The sequence below is a fragment of the Falco biarmicus genome, chromosome 8 (genome assembly GCF_023638135.1).
Source record: "Falco biarmicus isolate bFalBia1 chromosome 8, bFalBia1.pri, whole genome shotgun sequence".
NCBI classification, from domain to species: Eukaryota; Metazoa; Chordata; class Aves; order Falconiformes; family Falconidae; genus Falco; species Falco biarmicus.
In genome coordinates, this window is record NC_079295.1 from 24774899 (window position 1) to 24796014 (window position 21116).

Here is a 21116-nt window from a genome sequence, read left to right on the forward strand (position 1 = left end):
GCGGAAGAACAGGTGGGAGGCGGTGGTGTGCCGGCTCAATATCCTGCGTTTGCGATTACAAAGAACGGTGAGCAGGTGCTCCTCTCTTTTTTTCCCCCCTGTGAGTTTATTAAGAAGCTGCTGCTGCTTCGCGCTCCCCTGGAGACGCCTTTCCCGCACCGCATGGCTGCCCCCGGCTCCCTCCCCGTGTCACCCCCCGAGGTCCCCCGGCTCTCGCCGCGCCCGCTCTGCGCGCTGGGTGCTGCGGGAAGCCTTAATTACAGCGGGCCAGCAACGCCCGCTCCCCCGGGAGCTCTCCCGGCCGCTCCTGCGGGTGGCAGAAGCGGAGTGGGGCGGGGGCGGCGGGCGGGCGGTCGCCCGGCCCGACCGCGGGCGGCGGCGCCTCCGTGCGCGCCGGCGGGGCGGCTTCAGCACCGCGGCCAGCTCCGAGCGGGCGGCCCCGGCCCCGAGCGGCGGGGCGGAGCCGGCCCGGGGACGCGGCTCCCGGGGCGGGGCGGCCTCGGTGCCCGCCGGGTCCCCCCCCGGCCGGGCGGGGGCGGCCTCTGCCCGCTGCCGCTCGCATCCCCGCGCCCCCTCCCGGCCCCCGGGCGGAGGCTCGCACCTGCTCGGCACCCGGGGAGCAGCGCCCGGCACCGGGGGGAACCCCCTTCCCCGGCGGGAGGGGTGCGTGGGGCGGGGGAAGTCCTCGCAGGGCCACGCTGCGGGAGGAGGGGGCGATCCCTTCCGTCGGGGCGGGGAAGGATGCCGAGGGCTCCGGTGGTCCCTTCCCCGCCCATCGCTCAAAATCGCCCCCGCTCGCGCCTCCCCCCGCCGGACGGGGCGTGTACAAAACTGCCTCCCTCCCCCGGCCTCGCAGCGCTGGGGCTCCCCGGCGGGCCGCGCTCGGGGGCCGCGCAAGGGCCGGCGGTGCCGGGAGGACGGAGGAGCGGGGGCGGCCGGAGGTGGCGGGGCCCCCCCGCCGCCAGCGCCCTGGCTGCCCGCTGCCCCCCTGTAGCCGCAGCGCGGGGGATGTGGCACGTCGCGGTGCCGCCGGGGTGTAGCTCGTTCCTGATGCCGCTGCTTGTCGCCGAGTTTTGAAGAGATTTATTGGCTGGCTCCTGCTAAGCCACGCTTGAGTAATCCGAGCTGCCGCGCGCCGTGGTGAAGCCCGGAGGGGGGAACGTCACTCCCTCTGGCAGCGGAGCAACATTAGTCTTCCAGCCCTCTAACCATCACTACAGCGTCGGAAACTGCCGGGTCACAGCCATTTGCTTTGGAAAATTGGCGATGTTTGGTGGTAGAGATCGATTACCCTTGTAATCTTCCCCCCACCACCTCCTCCTGCTTACCCCACCCCTACCCACCCCAGACAATAGCATCCGAGCTCCTCCAGGAAAAAAAAAAAATAGAAAAGAAAGCAAGGAAAGAAAGAAAAAGAAAGAAACTGGGGGATGGATCTGACTCCGCTAGGAAAAGCGTGTGTCTAGAAGTGGTGCTAATGGGAAGAGATTTCCGAGCTCCAGAGGACGATGATTTGTCACAAAGGGTAGCGGGCTCGGTGCTTTGGGCTGGAGCCGTGTAGGAGATCCTTGGAGAAGTCATTGTGCACAGCAAACCGAAGACCTGTACAAACATGCCTGTTCGCAGAGGTCATGTGGCACCACAAAATACATTTTTGGGTACAATCATACGAAAATTTGAAGGGCAAAGTAAGTTCTCTCTTTCTCTCTATTTTGCTACAGTAGTTTGATTCTGCTTGTGACTAAATGGACAGCAGCTCCAGACTATTTTAAGTTTGTAGCTTGGAAAGAAAACCCCAGAGGTAAGGAGGGGATCCCTGGCAGGAGTAACATTGGGTTTCATCTAGAATACAGATTACCGACTTGAATTGTTGGGATTTTTTTTCCCCCACTATTTCAAGAGATAGTTTTTATCTTTGACTGTATCCGTGTTGTATAGCTATAGAAGTTATATCTCTTACCTTCTGAATTGGTGAGATGGCAGTGTGCGATCTTGCTGCCTGTGCATGTCTAAAAAATAAGCTAGATTTATTATTATTACTGTTACAATTGTTACTGTTATTATTAATTATAATTGTCTTTTCAAAATAAAGCAGAACTGTTCAGAGGAAACAGATTTAGAGGCAACAGATAATATGCAGAGGAGTTATTAAAGGGAAAATACTCTCTTACCTTGTTGTCATGACTGCATTTTAACATAGCTGTCAAATATTTCTGCTATGTTTGTGAAAGCCTAAAATATCTATCAAACCGGAGCAAATGCATCCTCGGGGAGAGTCTGTGAGATCTTTTCCAATGCAGCAGTTTACTACCTGTCGAGGAGGCTGAAGCTGAAGTGTTTTTCTGGCTGGAACACAGGTTTGCTGTTAACACTAAGAAGGAACACTTGATGCTTAAAATGAATTTCATTTAGAAACAGTAGTTTTGATATATGTACATTTATTTAAATATTTAGCATAGTTTTAGTATCAGTCGGGTGCAAACGCTTACAGCTAACTCCCTTTGATATACTTCCTTACACTTAAGCCCATGTTTAATATTTATAATATTTGAGGGGGGAAAAAATAAAGACAGTATTTGTAGTCCTAATTTATCTAAATGCTGAGTCAGTGTTGCTACTCAAGTAAAGTTTTTGTGCAGTAAAGTGTATATATTTTGAAGAGGACAAAGCAGTATCTACTAAATAAGCAAGCAATAAGTTAAAGTTCAGCATGATTGAAAGACAGTAGAAAAAGCAAGAATGAAATCTATATTTTTCTCTCCAAATATTTCACTGTGTTCAAAGACAGGTTATCTTTAAAATTTTTAAGACTTGTACTGCAAACTTGGTGTCACGTAAAAAGTCTTTTATAAAGTAAGGGACATCCTAGTGTGATTAAGTAAGCAGAAATTCATGTTATTAACAGTAAATGTATCAAAGCTGCACATTTATAATTACAATACCAATAGTTTGTTATATATAGAAATAAATGAAGTAACAGTTGAAAACTTTTGAACCTTTCTGTCAGGTGAGCATTTGGGGAAGGATGATGGACTGAAGCACAGAATGTCAGTGCACTGCACAAAATGCTTCCATCATAGTCTTTAGTTTTCATGTACCTTTGTACCTTTATGGTCCTTTTTTTTTTTTTTCTCTTTTTCCCCTAAGGAATATTTTCCTTTACAAAAGTAACTTTTAAAACAATCACAGAGGGGAAAAAAATTATCATGTTCTATGTTCTTTTCTAGATACTGTTGTTGAAATACTGACTATAAACTTGCTGTTATTCACCTCAATGAAAATCCCTACAGATAGACTGGGCTGGTTGGACCGTATTCCAGGATGCTGTTCACTTGTGTAGAGCCCCCAGTTTCCCCCCAAAACAAGCTACTAACTTTTCAAGGACTTTCCTGGAGTTACGGCTGATGGGTTGGCACTCATCACCTGGGCTCCAGTGAAGCTAAAAAAGACAAAATTTTGAAGTCAAAAGGAGTTTTGCAGAAGACTTGCATAATCTGGGGGTTTTTATCCTTAAAACAAGTATCATAATCTTTAATGTATTCTAAATTGATTGAAGTTTCTTTAAAAGCTATGAATCAAATTAGCTGCATTAAATGACTGAAAAATCTCTGCATTTCAGGCATCCCAGTGAAAAGAAGGGCTGTTTAGCATCCATCCATGCAATCGTCACTTTATGAAATGTTGAAAGAGTACTAAAAAATGCATCACTTTCTTTATTGCAGATAAAAAATTCATCATTGCTAATGCTAGAGTGCAGAATTGTGCTATCATCTACTGCAATGATGGGTTCTGTGAGATGACTGGGTTCTCCAGGCCAGATGTCATGCAGAAACCTTGCACCTGTGACTTTCTTCATGGGCCAGAGACCAAAAGACATCATATTGCCCAAATAGCTCAAGCACTGCTGGGATCAGAGGAGAGGAAAGTTGAAGTCACCTATTATCACAAAGACGGTAAAGTCTGGTTTTATTTTCAAGACTTTTTGTTTGTCTGGTTATCAGTTGATTGGTAAAGGAAGTGTTTAGCATCTGCTTGGCCAGACCCTTTGCTGGAGTAATATTGTAATTTTACTGAAGTCCAGTGAAGTACACTTATGTATACCAGTAGGGGAATCTGCTCTGAAAGTAGTGGGTGTATAGAGTATATCACTGTATGCTGACTCTAACAGCTGAATGAAGCTAGCACTGTGTTTGCAACTGTTGGAACAAAAGTTCCCCTCTCAGCTGGTTCAATCTCCTAAAGTAAACACTCCTACAACAATGAACAGATAACACAAGCACAGGGGGGTCATCCTGTGAATGTGATTTTTTTTTTTTTTTTTTAACTGTTTCATCTCACAGGACATAGGAATGGTGTATCATTTTCAGGGGCTTAACTCTGCCTGCCTCACACAATTGGAACCATGCCTTGACTTAAATACAGTATTTTCCTGGAAAAAGTACAACAAAGTTAAATGTAGCAAAAATTGGCCTGTCACGAAGAAAGCATTAGCTTGTAAAGAAAGGGAGGAGTCCCTTTCAGAGATGAGGTATTGTGAAGTTGGAGTACCTGCAACTGAGCCACAGAAGTTGTCTTAGAATTATGTTGTCAGAGTAAAAATTTTGGCATGGCAAAGCTATGAAGAGTTTCCCTGTTATTCGCTGAAAACTCAATATATGAAGAACGGCTAAATCTGCTATGCTGATGCATTTTTCCTGTTCAGAGCATAAAATGAATAAATGACTGTATTTGCAGATTAAAAAATGCATACCAAGAAAACTAAATATGATACATTATAGCAAAAAACCTAAATATGATACACCATAGTTATATGTAGAGATATGGGTTTGTGGTTTTATTTTTTAATTACCCAGGGTTATTTACAGAAACATCTGTCTCTCAGACAAATCCAAGTAATGGGTAAGTGTGGTGTACCTTATTCTCTCTCTTGCTGTGTAGACTCTTGGGAGAAGGAAAAGGAAATTTGTATTCAAATGCTGAGCTTAAATTAGTTCTGGAAGTGCCAGTGCGGTGTTTGCATCAATTTTAGAATCACATGCAATGGATGCTCTTGAATTTTAAAGTCACAGAGTTAAATCCTGTTCTCAATAATTCTGTTGTTATCTCAGGGAGACTTAAGTAATATTATTTTTAGCTGAGGCTGGTATAATTCAGATAGGACTCGGGCCAACCATTCTACCCACGCTACCAATATTTAAGCATGTTCTTAGCACGTTCTCAGTAGAGTTCTTTAATTTTAGATCTGGTTCAGTGGTCTGGAGCAGGTTTTGGTCAAGATTGTTGTTGTAGCTGTGCCTCAAACATAGATTTCTCAGAATACCTGACACCGTGTGTCTTTTGCACATCTAGCCTGTGTTTGGCGTGTGTTAAAAATAATATTGCAAAAGGAGAATGTCATTGCTAACTTTCACAGCCATCAGCCTCGAGCACTGTTGTGAGATCTGGGTTTTTAAAAGTGTTTCAGTTTCCCGAGACATTACGAGGGAGGGAAAGGTGCTTATCTAAAGTATTGCTGATCTGTCAATTACCTTAAGGATATATTTTTTCCAAAATGCTGAATTCTGGCATCATGCAACACACCATAATCTGTTTGAGGCAAGCCAAAGTAAAACTCGCCATAAAAATTGCCATATATTTTGAAAATAGTTTTGAATTTTGAAGTGCATTATAAATGAGAGTTATGGATTATTCAGTGTAAACAACCTTATGCATAAGGGTTCTCAGTAACTTCACTTCTGTGAACAGTTTCTTTAAATTACTAGACCATATGTTTGAAGGTTAAGGAATTTCAAAAGCTACAGACAACAGTTCTAGAGAAATCTGGGTTGAATTCCTTAGAATTATACTGGTCAAAATGTAAATAGGATTTACCATGTGCACTGATATGAACTGCTAAACTTAAAAAAATACAGATGAATTATTTTGAATTGTAAATATAATTTAAAATATCCTGTCACTGATTACAGGCAAAAATTGACAAAATACAAGATAGGTCTGACACTCGAATATGTAAATGTCTGACAGTTTGATCATTTGTATATGCAGACTTTTTTGTTTCTTTCCACATAATAATCAATTCCTTTACAAAATGTGATTAAAACATCTGTTTAAGTGGCATCATAAAATTGAAACTACCGATATGATGGATATAACAAATGTCAGCAAACATATTCTATAGTTATTCTAAATTACTAAAAACAAATATTACACTTTTCATCTTCACTTCTTCACTTACGCCACTTTTCAAAATTGCAAATTTGTTTTTGCAATATAGACAGCGTATATATATATACACCATATATAACATACTCTGCATATAATAACAATATACAGAGTGGTGATACTAACAAGGACTTCCACCAGGTTCTGAAAAAAAATTATTTTAAAGAATTTTCAAAAAATCTGAGAGTTTAGTGCCTGGTTAGTGGCTTATTTTTTACTGTGTGCTGTGGGTAAATATGAGAATATTTTCAGTCAATACAGTACAGTTAGAAATGTAACTTTCTCCATGTGAGTAACCCAAGTTACTAGAATGAACTATCAGTTGCTTAAAAATATGATTTTACAATACGTTTCATAGCTACTCATTGTATAATATTTAACATAATATTAAGCATATGGAGGAGGAAGACAGCTTAAAAACATGTGAATTGCTTGAGGTTCCACTGACAGAAGTTTCTGAGGACCATTTGTAAATAAAACCTTACTCCACATCATGCTATCATTTACTCTACATAAGGCACTGATTATATTAAAAATTTTAATATTTCAAAGTAAAGCAAATGTCAGTGGGATCATACATCCCCTCACTTATAAAGGTAATCTGTCATCAGATGTCCAGTAATGCAGATATCAGAAAGGGAATCACTCTACAACTAATGCTTTTTCTTTTTAATTCTAAATACCACCTCACACTTTTAAAATGTCACAGCCTTAAAGTTCAACTTAAAAGGAAAATCTTGTACTAGAAAAATGGTGTTGCATATGTACTAGGAATTAGGATTCTGATGTTCTCAACTGGTCTATAGTCTTTTTCTAGATGAAAGTGCAAGATCCTGAGTTTTAAACATCTTGTTGATGCAAGACTGAATGCTGCTGTTTGTTCACTGCTTTAATCTTTAGGCCAGATTACACACTTGAAGAAAAGGGGGCAGAAGGATGGGAGATATTTTGTAGCAGGTTGATTTTCAGAAAATGGCAGTTGCTTGAATCTACACTTCCCTAAACACAGCAGACAGAAGATACACTGGTCAAAGGAGAACACAAATTCTATGTAGTATGGTTTTATAAACGTGTTATCTAGACTGGGCATGTTTTCCTTTTCATTGTGCCATGTGTGGATGGGGTGGGGCGGGGGCGGGGGGAATACTTGTGATAGCTTTGTGTAATTGTTTAGATGGCATGGAGGTGGGATGCCAGCATTACTTACACACCCAGCAGGTCTTGTCCCAACCACACCAGTGCCCTGTCTTCGCAGTTTTTAACATTCACAGCTAAAAGCCTTACTCGCTCCTCTTGCAGTATTTGTATCAGAATAAGATTAATATAGCCTACATTTGGTTTTAATTTCTTCTCACTCCTTTTTCCTTTTAGAAGAGTATTTACACAATCCAGGCGAAGTTCTAGTCCTCTGGCCTGTTGTTAGTAGTGCCACAGTAGGCAATTACAGAGTTATCAATAGTAATTTATTCTTTTGAGAAAAATGGTTAATGGGAACAGATGGATGCCAAAACTAAGGGTTTGTATTTAGAGGTTCCCATCACACAAGAAGCTCCACAAATGTCACTGGATGTACTCACGGGATTACACTCAGTCAACTTCTTTTTAAATGTAAATATCCCTTTTTAAAAAGAATGATAGACAATACAGAAATCAACAATACAGACAAATCACAAGAACTATTATTTTGAAACAGTTTTTTTTAAAGTCTTGCCCATTAGGCATTAACATCTGCTTAATTAAAAAATTACACTCTGATATCAAAGTAGCAGCATAGTATACTCCTTGCTATCTCACAACTTCATTTTCACAAATCGTATATCTATTATGATCATTATTATAGTTGAAGGTAAGATATTGTTTATAGAGAATATAAATTCTTATTTTAATAAAATTATTTGTGGTGAAAATGTTTGACAGCTCTTCTTCTGAGGACTCCATTTTGCAGTTTAAGCTATTATTGCATAAATCATTCTTGACAGATGTAAAATATTGCTTGAGGTGGTAAAGCTGTAAAGCTTTTGACATAAAAAGTATAATTATTTTGGGATTGAGAATGGATATGTGATAATCTGAAAGGATTGTATCACACTGAATGCTTTTTTACTTCTTTACGCTTTGTGGACAACAATGGGCTACAGAGTATACCTGTTAAAGGGAGGTAAGGCGATCATTTAAGCTTGCACTGTATACATCGGATATTTTTTAGAGATAAGAAGCACTACAGAAGAGTATAGGTTTGAGTAAAAATAAGATTAAGCAATTATTTGCAGAGTTTTTACAAGCCTCACAAATTACTTGTCACTTACCCAGTTTGAGAAATGTAATTTGCCACAATTCTTTCCAAATTAAACATATTTGTGTTTTCAAAACACACTAAGATTCCAAAATAATATTTTAAGGCCCTTTAAGCTCTTTTTTGAGGATAAGAAAATAAAAAAATGCGTAAACATACGTAAAACTACTGACAAAATAAAGTGAAAATTATATTAAATGTTCTTAAATAGAAATATCAGGGTGTCATTTAGAAGGTCAGCACCTAGACTTCAGTCAGCATAGGCATTTTATCACCTGTTTGTGTTCTGTAAATGCTGTGAACCTACCAATCAGTTAACAATACAGCTGAAAAGAAAGACCCTTGCATGTGTGTCAGGTCCCCTTAGATTAGGTCTAATGTGAGGGTCAGCAAGTACAGTCTTGACTGTAGATTCAGTGCCTTTACCAGAGCTGATGAGAAATGTCGATTAATCAAGTCACTCTCTAATACCCTGATACCGTAGGAGGTTTTGGTGTAAGAATACTATCTGACTGCATTTTGGCAAAGCAAGTGTTACCCCCCCACCAAAAAGCTGTCCAAGCCCTCTGTCTTAATGCAAACTTCTTTCAAACATCCTTATAAAAATCAACTTTGATCAACTCCAGAATGTGACTGAAGGTGTTGAGCTATTGGAAATGGAGGACTCTTTCTTATGCCTGTAGTGTCATGGTTTTACCTTAGCTTTTAACACTTGACCGAAGAGACAAGACCGTTCCTCGTCCCAATCAGTATTGCTCTTTTTGCAATAGGGAGCACTATCAGCAGCGAGCTGATACCTCAATGGTAAGAATATCTCATTTAGCCATCCCTGCTTAGTTATGGCTCCTGTGCCTGCCTAGAGCCATGGGTCACTTATGCACGCTTCACATGGGATACCTAATAATTATTATAAAGCTGTTCTCAGATATACTAAGCATGTTTATTTATGGGCCAGTTTCAACAATATTTTTCAGTTCCTTGGCTTTCCAATGTATTCTTTTTTCTTCCCAGGTTAAGATGAATTTATTTTCAATAAGAAGAGGGCTTTCACAGAAGGTAATTTTTTTCCCATTCGCATATTCCTGCTAATGAGAGACGGTGTCTGAATAAAAAGGAACACCAATTAAATTGCCTTTAAAGTTATTCTCTTTGTCAGTGTTTAAGGTCCAAAAGGTATGATTAGATATGTCTAATTTCAACAAACAATGAAAAATACAACTGCTATTATTATAGCTGCTGCATCTTTAACAGAAAAAAAACCCCAACTTAATCAGTTTGGAAAAATCCCTTCTGACAGTTTTAAGTTCCTCCATGGCACAAATAAAAATACCTGCAGGCTAGGAGGAGTCTTTCATTTTCAGTAGTGTCCAGAGGGAACTTTTCTGCCATTGGACTCTCACAGTACAGTTTTACAGCAGGATTCAGAAATTCACAGGGTCAACTTACACTAAGCAAGGGACCCAAATTTCCCTTGTGACAGCTACAAAAAATCAATGACTACTGACTTTCAAAAAGAGTCCCACAGGGGTATGAAAGGTGTCACATTCTGGTGTCAAATGGGACTAGAAGTTTACAGTACAATACACGTGCTCAAAATTGAAGTTTTCTAAGCTGTTTAGAATGATAACATCATAGAATCATTTAGGTTGGAAAAGACCTTTAAGATCAAGTCCAACCGTTAACTCAGGACTGCCAAGTCCATTGCTAAACCATGTCCCTAAAGCACCACATCTACATGTGTTTTAAATGCCTCCAGGGATTCCACCACCTCCCTGGGCAGCCTGTTCCAATGCTTGACCATCCTTTCAGTGAAGAAATTTTTCCTAATATCCAATCTAAACCTCCCCTGGCACAACTTGAGGACGTTTCCTCTTGTTCTACTGCTAGTTATCTGTGAGAAGAGACCTACCTCCACGCACCTACAACCTCCTTTCAGGCAGTTGTAGAGAGCAATAAGGTTCCCCTCTGAGTTTCCTCTTCTCCAGACTAAACCACCCCAGTTCCCTCAGCCCCCTCTGATAAAACTTGTGATCCAGACCCTTCACCAGTTTTGTTGCCCTTCTCTGGACATGCACCAGCACCTCAATGTCCCTTTTGAGGTGAGGGGCACAAAACTGACGACAATATTCAAGGTGCAGCCTCACCAGTGCCGAGCAGAGTTTCATCTTTTAATTAGGCATTGCCTGACAAAGTTTTTTTATCTGTTTTGAATATGTTCCTTACAGTTTTAGTGAAAGCTATTTTGGTTTTGGGTTATGAGACAAAAAGAACAGAAGCTGTTAGTCTATTTTTTGGTATGGTTTCACATGATATTATTGTGTCCTCTTTCCATCTGCAGCGTGCATCCTTTCTAATGTTACAATCTGATAAGGGAGCTATTCCATACTCCTAATATGTGTTATTGATTTGTTCGTTCTTTTCTCCACCTAACTGGCCCGTATTTCAAGAGGAGATGCAGAGAGGAAATCAGACATCATACCTTGCAATAGACATGGGGGAAGAGCAACTGCTTTTCTAATAGCAGCCTTAGGCTTATTTGCTGTTATACAAACTTCAGAACATGGCACTGTGAATAGTCCCGATGTGGACATTGGTGCTGTTCCCTCTGGTTTCAAGCAATGGAAGACAATAGTGGTATGCATCAGATTTGATCTGAGTGGTTTCATGTCCAGTTTTAAAGGGTTCCCTACATATTTAACTTAGTGTATGACTCAGTCTATGTGCTAGACAGTCCATATTCTTCTCAGCTTCCCAGCTAAGTATGGAAAATGCTTAATCAAGCAGTATAGGATTCAGAGCAAGACCAAGCTGACTATGGAAATTGCTAACTGACTGTGGAAACCATTCTATCTCAAAAGCAATCAGAACTGTAGCTGTGAACCTAGATCTAGGCAGAGCAGATGCATGACAATGACAGTGGGGTATCTTGGCTCTATAGTTACAGCTGGTTTCACACAGTCTGCATCTCTGAAAGTTCATCTCAGAGGTGAGAGGTATTGATGTTATAATTTTGTATACCTTGAACCTTTTAGTCTAGTATACTGTTTTTGTTTTAAGGAAATAACATTCACATTTGAATTATTTCTTAGAAATTAAATTAAAATTTCATTTGGAAAGCAGAATTACAGCCATAACTAGTCACAAAATGCTTTTTGACCTCCAGCATTTCCATAGATACGCCATTTTAAGCTGCCCCACCAGCTTTCTGGTACAGTATAGCGTTTTAGTTTCTATTTTTCTTAATTCTTTAATTCTGTAATCACAGTGAAATCTCATGAGTAAAGATCACCATAAAGGATACCAAAATTCAATCTGAAATACAAAGTAAATAGTATACAGGGAAGGCCCTGTTTTCTTTTTCTGTTTCATTACCAGACTAGTTATACATTTAATTTTACCTAGTTTTGATAATGCCCTTGATTATAGCACGGAAGTGTTATCCACAAAAAGAATATATTCCAGCTTCATTCTTAACAAAGATCATCACAACCTAAAGGTGGTGTTTAAATGTAAACATTAGTAACTAATTAATTGCTATAGTTGAGTAGAAATGTCCAGAAGAAAGGTTAGGCCAGAAATCACAGCTGCCCTCAGTACTTCCTTACCTGCTGAAATTTTTTACATTCCTGTCCTTGTTCCTCCATAGTACCACAATCAATTAAAATCCTTTCTTTTACATGTTGCTATGACCTCATTTAATTCACTGATTTGCCACATGAGACTGCAGTGGAAACCAGAAAGTTTTGCCTAAACGTTCAATTCAGTTCAGAGAAACACAGCAAGAGTTTACTTCAAATACCGGGAAATCAGGATTTATCACAATACCCAAATATACTGATCTTGACAGTATCAACTTATGAAATGTTGGCATTTTTAGAGCAAATGCATGGGACTATATAGTAAATGATTGTTTCTGCTCCCAGAAACACTCTTAAAGGCCTGAGAGCAAGATATCAATACCTACAGACACAGGACTTGGCTTGTGCACCCACAGTTTTCACAGAATTAAACTGCAAAGTTTAATTTTTGCAGCACTAACAATCCTGATCTTTAGGTATTAGAGCACTGCTGGTAGAGGCATATTATGCCATTGCTAACTAGTATTAGCTGGATCTGAGATACTACATACAAAGACAGAAAGTTATAAAAGAAACATGCAAAACGCAGACAAAACCTTCCTCCATTTTAATCCACAGGGGACACAGAGATGACTTCAGAACAAGATGAGATTTCTATCAGATTTTTTGCCTTTGTATTATACCTAGGCTGCTTGAAAAGCAGCTAATCATCATGTAAATACATTTCATCACTAACACACATGTTCTAAAGCACTTATTCCCAGCTGTTCTCAGACTTTGGCATCTGTGCCCTTTTGCGATTGTTTCTTAGAGCATTCTCTGCTAATTTTCATTCAAATCAATGCAAGTGTATCTCTGAAAATAGCTTGCAAATTTCCTTCTTTCAAAACTCATTCGTGCCAATCTGCTTTACTCCCTCCTTTCTGGAAAAAATGCCAGATAATCTCATTAGTATTTTGCATGTTTATGGCTGTTGTTCAAGAAAGCATTTCTTTTTATACTTTCAAAAAAACATGAAACTCAGTAGTCCATATATCCTATTGTCATGGTATTTAAGGTAAAATACTGCTGCAGTTCTGTCTGCTTGCTTGGAAAATGGCTTTCAATTCACAAATGGAAAAAAGAAAGAAAACCTGAAGTCTATGTAATTTTAAATAATGGTAATAAAAGAAAGGAAAATGGGTTCTTTTTATTTTCCCCATGATAAGTGCCCAGCATTATTTTTGCATGATAGAATGTACCAGGAATCAATTTAACACCGAAGTCCAACAGCAGAAAAGTCAGCACTTCCCAAAAGGACTATTTCTGGAGTCATGGACAACATACCTTATTATTCAAGAGAATAACAGCCTTGAAGTACAAAACCAGGTACCTATAAATCAATATCTGAGCCTTTTTTGTGGCTTAATGGAGCAGCTCATGAACTGGTGTGAAAGACAGCCTATGGGTAATGTCAGTCCTGAGCCGGTCTGTGCTGCTGCGCAGTTCAGAGCATCCTTAGTGCTTCTGTAAGTTATACTGATCGTTTATGGCAATGAGAATATGAGGTGGCACAGAAACAGCTTTTGTGTTTTACCCACAAAGAAAAGTTTTGTAGATGGATAAAGCAGAATTTGAGTCCTGTTTGTGGGTGACCACAAAATTGTACTAAGACGTTGTTTCTCTTTATCCTGAAACTTGCAAATCACTTCTCTCACTTCAGTAGAGCCGGGGTCTAAGGAGCTGCTCCTAAATGTTTAAAAAGTTAATTATAAACTATGCATTACTACTGGAGCTACAAGCAGAGTTAGTTTCTGATATGTTTGTAGATGAGGCATTCAGTGCAGGTGACATCAGACTCCTCACTCCTCTGCTTATTTTTTATTTAAAGAGGAGGAAAAAGGAAGGAATACATGGTTTGCAGGCAACTCTTCTTCCTAGCTGACAGGTATGAAATTTTGTTTTATAGAAACAACTACACAAACCAATAATATTACAGCTGAGGGAGCTTTTCAATAGACCATGCAGGCCTATTTACATTCATTTCTGGTTGTCTTTTGACTTCATTTATAAAGAAACAGATCCTGCAGAAGCAGAATTGCCAGTAGCATCACTGTCTCTGCAGAACCTGACAAATACAAAACATAATTATTAGCCAAATAAATACATTCTGTATGGCTGCTTGCATTTCAAACATGATTTCTCTCACATTTGAATGAACAAGAGCATTTGTCCCTGCTTTATGGGAACTGAGTGAATTGTTTTTCTTCTCACCTTGGGATCATCTTTCTGTACATAAAAAAAGTTGTGCATAAAGCACTTTATTTCCATTTTCTGATGAATTTAAGAAAATAGATCAACTGGTTTAGTCTTGATGTGTACCTGTGAAGTAGATTATCCAAACTATTTTTTGCCTCTTAGGGGCCACAGGCACTGAAATATCAGACATAATGGAAGTTTCATAGTCACAAAGATCACACTGAGGTTCAATTACTCCAAGGGAAACGACTGACCTGAACTTTTACATGTAAAAGCAATTTTTAGGACTAGATTTTAAAGTATATATATATATATGTATTATATAAAGGCATTTCTCTTCTCAAAAGGTTTAACAACCACTTTGAGGAGCTGCCAGAATTACCTCCTACCCCATCATAGACTATTGATGTTTTATAGTTCACAACAGTTTTACTAATAAAGCAAGATTTTTATAAAATACATTCAGTCACAGGAAGTCTGAACTGAACAGCAAATTAAAGTGACTCCTAATGAGCTGATAGACTAATGCAGTAAGACTCTTACCTTGAAAGACAGATTATTCTTGAAAAACTCACAGTTCCAAGCCTTCAGTCTCTACCATAATTTTTGCACTATCCTCTCTTTTCTAAGACTGTACCAAGTGCATTGTAACACTGTATAGACTAGAGCACTGTATATGTATAAATGCTACAAAAAACACCAACCCCAACATGATCCAAGAAATGGATAACAGAGTGAGAATATGAAATGATATTCAACAAGGAATAGTTCTATAAAACAATCTTCCGTAGGGATTGCACTGAATAGGAATTATTCTTAAATTAGTATCTCAGACCACAGGCCAAGTCCAAGAAAAGACACACCCTAGGATGATACAGATGTGTACATGTCTCTGTCCTGTCTGTAATAAAAAGATAATTTATAGAGAAACAACATCTTCTGATAGAGAGAATACATACTGTAATGACCCTCAAGTGCTAGAATGGGGTTAGAGACAGCTGGGGCTATTCTGAATGGCAGAAGGTGCCAAACTGTTTACTTCCCTTACCACAGGGTTAAAGAATGCAAGGGTGAAATCAAGTCCTGCTCATCTTTTTCCCATGTAAGCCCTGTATCAAGTTCAGCCTTCAGGTTTTCCAAATTTAATACAGAAAATAGAACTGCCAAATAAATGACAAAGAAAAAATATGAGGTGTGGTTAATAAAGTTCAGTGGCTGGTAAGCTCACGCTTTTTCCAAACAGAAAAAGTTTATCATTTGCAGTTCTCACAATGGACTTTTTTTGTGACAGTCATAGCACTTATTCAGGAGAACTGTGAATCAGTCATACAGAGCCTATGCATCATTCTTAAACCACATCAATATTTTAAAAGAAAGAAAATCTATATTTTATCTGAGCATTATTTGTCTTTAACTGGTGCTGCTTGTATTATAGAATGAACAAGGCTTTACTTCCTCCCCAAAATAAAAAACTCCCACTCTCCAAATAGTCAAATAACTGAAATTTCATCATTCTCTAGCTTGATTCAGCTTTTTAGGTGTGCATAATGGAGTCTGTCCACAATGATCCTGAATACTTGTGAGAATTATGTAAACTTACCAATAAGAAAATGGACATTTCTGCAGGATATAGTACATCTGTTTAGATTCAGCTGGCTCATCTCTAAACTTGATATATTAACCACAGATATCCTCATTTACATAGTTGAGATTGTAACTTTTTTCCTCTCTTGGATTTCACCCTTTGTTTGTATCTTGTTTTTTAGAAACTGGCACAATCTGTATAACAAGTAATGCTTTGTTTCACATAGGAATCTTTAAATAGCAATAACTCAGCCGTGTTTGCTTTCAGAAAGCATTCTGTTAGCATGGCACATATTCTAGCCAATATATAACATTTTACCATTCCGGTATTGCCAAGAAGTCCTTTTGTTAGATTGGTCTTTTATAGCCATCATAGTTTCACAGAATCAAGAAGAATTTAGGTCAGGAGGAGACTCAGGAGGTTGTCCACTCCAGCCTCCAGCTGAAAGCAGGAACAACACAAAATTCAGACTAGGTTGTTTAGGGCTTAGTCCAGCTGAGGCCACGATGGAGACCACACAGACTCTCTGGGCAACCTGTTCCAGTGCTCAGTTACCCTCATAGTGAAACTGGTTTCTCCTTACACCAGGTCAGGACCTCACCCATTTTAATTTAAAGCTTTGTCTATCATTCTTCTGCCATGCACCTCAGTAAAGAACCTGCCTCCATCTCCTAGTAATCTCATAGCTACTGAAAGGCTGTTATCGCATCCCTCAAAGCTGTCTCTTTAGGCTCCTGGCCAAGGCCAATTTCCTCAGCCTCTCCTCACAGGACATGTGCTCTAGGTTCATATCAATTTGGTGGCCTCTACTGGCCTCACTCAAGCTTATCAGCACCTCTCTTGTACTAGGGGTCCAAAGCTAGATGCACTACTCCAGGTGTGACCTAATGAGCACTGAGGAAAGAGGAAGTATCAAATTCCTCGATCTACTGGCTACGCTCCTGATGATACAGCCCAGTATGCTTTGTCCTGGACACAGCTGAACTCGAATTTCTCAAGGGATCCCTGACTCCATCCTCTTCTACTCCCTTGAACCCTGTCTCAAGATTCATATGGGTCCCAGACTGAGGCAGTGAATGTATAGAGTACCTCAGCCTTATCTGCATCCACTGTCACTAAATCACCCTCCCCGCTCAGCAGCAGGCTCATGTTTTGTTTATTCTTTTGCTGCTAACAGCTAGCAACAGAAGCTCTTCTTGTTGCTCTTGATGTCCCTAGAGTTTCAAGTCTAGCTCAGCCTTTCCTTTCCTAAAACCATCCTAGCACATCTGGACAGTGTTTCTGTATTCCTCCTTTGTAACCTGCCCTTGCTCCTTGCTCCCATGCCCTTTATATCATGAAACCAGGACAATGTTTGGGCTTTTTTTATCACACTGGAGATCAGTCATGAGTTCCTTGCTAAGCCAGCTGGTATTCTGATACATCTTGTTAGTTACCTTTTTTTTCTTTCTCAATTCAGTAGCACATATATAGGTATTTTGCACATCTTTTATTGTACTAATTGGCATTCTGTACTACTTTTACAGATTCCTCTTCACTATTCACTATTATGGCAAGTTTTATACATGACATTTTATGTAACTTAGGTACACTTACACATACATTACAAAATCCTGTTTACATTGTGTATTAAAGACAGTTGAAATTGCGTAACCTAGATACTGTTCGCCAGAAGATCTTTTTCCAAGTGTCATTACTGATGTGCTACATGGTATAAATTCCATGTTGCTACCCATTTTATTATAAGGAACTATATGCTCAGCGTTTTTCCATCTTGGAGGCCAATCTGCCAGGCCTGTTAGGCATCTGCCCAGTTGTCTTTGGGAGATTTTTTATAATAACATGTTTGAATTAAGAAGAAAATAGACATTCTAATGCTTATTTTGCCATGGATTACAGTCATCCAAACAGCTTAATGCTAAAGATAATTGCAATGGAGTTCTTCTTGTAAGTTTTAGAAGCAGGTAATCAATTGCCTTTTATTGGGAGATAAATGCAACTGCCACTGGGAATTAAATGCAACTGTCACTAGCAAACAACTAGGGCATCCCTGGCACACATTATTCAGCACTCCATTTCTGTCATTAAAGATGTGAAAAAAACAGATCTTCTAAGGGAGAAATATTTTTCACATCGTGTGGAATTCTTGTAGTGACTTTCAGTAGTGAGGTAATCTCACTGAAACACTGTCTCATCACAGAAGAAAATGTTTGTTGCTAACATTTCCTTATATAGGTCATGGCAAAAGACAGCGCTTTCTTCTCCATTTATCTTCTGCCACTTTTTATTTCACATTTTCTTCAAGAAATGATAGATACAGTGATTTGTTGTATGCTCTTTCTTCTAGGTTAATCACTAGGGGAGACAGAAATCTGCTGTTTCCTTCAAGGGTTAATACTGCCCTTTTCCTTCAAGCCAATGCCAACTAGCCTTCCCCTACCCTGTCAAACAACACAATCAATATTGAAGTGTGCTTACCACCTCCTGAGAGGAGCTCAGCACATTCGGCTGCCAGCACTGGTGGTACTCAGCACCCTGCTGGAGCTGGCCCCTAACAGCTGGAGCACAATGTGTCAGCAGCAGAGCACCGGGAATCCTGCAGCTTTTGTGGTACTGCAGTGATGTCAGATCCATGGGTTTAAGCACTGTCCCTTCAAACACCCATCATTTAGGGATGTGATTCCATGTGAGGATATTAAAAAACACAACTGAGACATGATCTCACTGGTTTAAGTCACCCCAGCTGGGTGGCCTGACAGCCTATTCAGATTTGTAACCCATTCCATGTTTTCTTTCAGTTCTTTATAAATAGACAGGAACTGTTAAACAAACAGAACGTGGCAATTAAAGCATATTTAATGAATATTCTTAATGAGTTCAACTGCTGTTTGAAGGTGTTGATAAGCTCCATTAAATATACTTCCACTGACTAAAACAGCATTGACAATATTTGTAATGTTATTATTAAAATAATTTTTCTCCCTACTGCATGCATGTTTGACATATCTGTTTGTTTCATGCTGGATTTTATTTTTAATCATCCTAATGTGATGTTAAAAAGTTCATCAATAAAACCTGCTTTACTGACGGTCTAAAATAAACTGTCTTTCAGTGTTTCCCTGAGTGACAGATAAAAGAATCCTGGTGGTGTACAACAGCAGTTCCTGGCATTACACTACCGGTGCTGGTTGCCCTACAATCAATTTGATGATGCATACAAGTTACAATATAGTATTATGTAAGGATTTCTGATTTGGTAATTTTTTTCTTTGAAGCGTGTTTTTTATTTCAACTCAGATGCAAAGCCATTCCTACTTCTTGAGTAGTCAATGAGAGATTCACACATTGGCAGTATAATCGCAGTCATTTCTGCATGTAACAGATATAGCATAGTATGCGGGGTAGCTACTTGTACGTGCTTCATTTCTGCATAGGGTTAATTTAGGGCACATAGCACTGTGACATATGTCTTATGTTTAATTTAAAGGAAAGAGGATATACAAATTATTTCTCATTCTCGGACTGGACCAAATTGTCATTGTCAGATTGCCCATTAATAGCCAATTACAACTGTTGACTTGTTTTTGTCACAGAGAGTGGTTAAAGATACTTGGCCATACAAGCTTCGTGTAAAGTCAGAATGTGACCAAGAGCCAAAAGGATGGCTTTTCTAAGCCTTGTTTCTGATATTGTGCTTTGCAGAGGAATACAGTTCTCTTTACAAGTAGGTATTACAAAACAACTTTCCCTTATGACTAACAACTTCAGAAATGGTGTTTACTTCCCAGTTATTTATGTTCTTTATGTAAAACTAAAGAAACAGAAACCCAACTTCCCAAACCAAATAGGTATAACTTCTAAGAAGGTTTTTGAATAACTGAAATCCTTGTGTGTTTCTATTTGGATGTGAAATTCTTGAAAATATTTGTTAATTACATATTTGATACTCAGATACTTGATAAAGGCTTTACAAGCATATGCTTTTTTGAGACCTTGTTGAAGAGATCACCCTTCTAATGATCAGTGAGTCATTCTTTTTTAGATACACATTATAACATACATTTTGCAAGCAATTATAAAAGCAAAATAACTTAAGAGATATTTTCAAATTGAAGTAATTTCATGCTAACTACAGCCCTAATCTGTAGGGTTATGGCATTTTTATTATTGCTTGAAATTACCATTTTCTCCCTGGAACCCAAGATAATAAAATGGAATATAATAGGAAATTTTAGAGATCAGGGCAGTAAGTTCACAACCATGGAACTGCCCAGGTCTATTGGCTGGGAAAAAGAATTATATTATTTTAAAGTGCTAATGGTAAATATAAACCCTTTTTTTGAGTACAGGGCTGGCAATTCCATTAAGCCTACCTAATTGGCCTTTCTGAAGTGCAGCAAAAAGCATAAGGAAAATGTCAGGCTAAAGGCTTCTGTGCATAGCTCCAAACCCTGCAATGGTAAATTCAGCTTTCCTTTCAATATCTTAGGTACTGTAGAGGCCCTCCTGCATACCTGTGTTGGAGGTTGATAGTATCTTATGTTTTATGGGAATAAAACCCAGGTCAGTGATAAAAGTTAACACACTATCTTTTAGATATTATCTGCAAAGGATCTCAGGGCTGCAATCTTAAGAGTCATTGAGGAGTTTCCATGTTTAAGCAAGCGGAAAAAAAGCATGCAAAATCCTGCTGGAGAAGTTCCTAGTTAGGTCCATACATAAAGCTCATTTCACCACTACAGCTTTCAGTGGGGAGAGGAACGGATGTGGATTCTTAAGCATACATAGAATTGTCTTTTTTCTTCCATTGAAATTCTCTTTCAGCTCAACATAAGCAAAGCAGCTGGTGTGGTCATACGCTGAACACGAATCAGCTGAGCACACCTGGCAAGTAGCTGTTTACTCAGTTCTGTAGTTTGCTAGGAATCATACTGTCTTTTTTTACAAAGGTGCCCACAATTTTAACCCTGTATTTTTTTTCGGATTATGAGATATGTTCACTTTTCCTTCAGGCCAGACATTACAATGCATGGTAAGATTTTTCAAGAAAAGTTAAGTGAACTAGAATACTCAGCTCTTCCTTTCGTGAAGATTTTAATTTTGGTTGTTTATGGGGTATGAAAACAATGGCCTGCATTCTATACCTAAATGAGATCTGATCTTTTCTGAAAATCTAGCCTAAGCTGCAAATTTAGGGAAG

General features: G+C 39.3%; 1 protein-coding gene across 1 annotated transcript in view; it reads left to right on the forward strand.

Annotated features, from left to right (window-relative positions):
* The first annotated feature begins 836 nt into the window (after positions 1 to 836).
* The window catches only part of KCNH7 (potassium voltage-gated channel subfamily H member 7), a 236453-nt gene continuing 216173 nt past the window's right edge, over positions 837 to 21116 (forward strand). The window contains exons 1-2 of the mRNA XM_056350514.1: positions 837 to 1688; positions 3723 to 3953. Coding sequence (XP_056206489.1) covers positions 1613 to 1688; positions 3723 to 3953 — 307 coding nt within the window. The 5' untranslated portion in view covers positions 837 to 1612. The remainder of the gene's footprint in view (positions 1689 to 3722; positions 3954 to 21116) is intronic.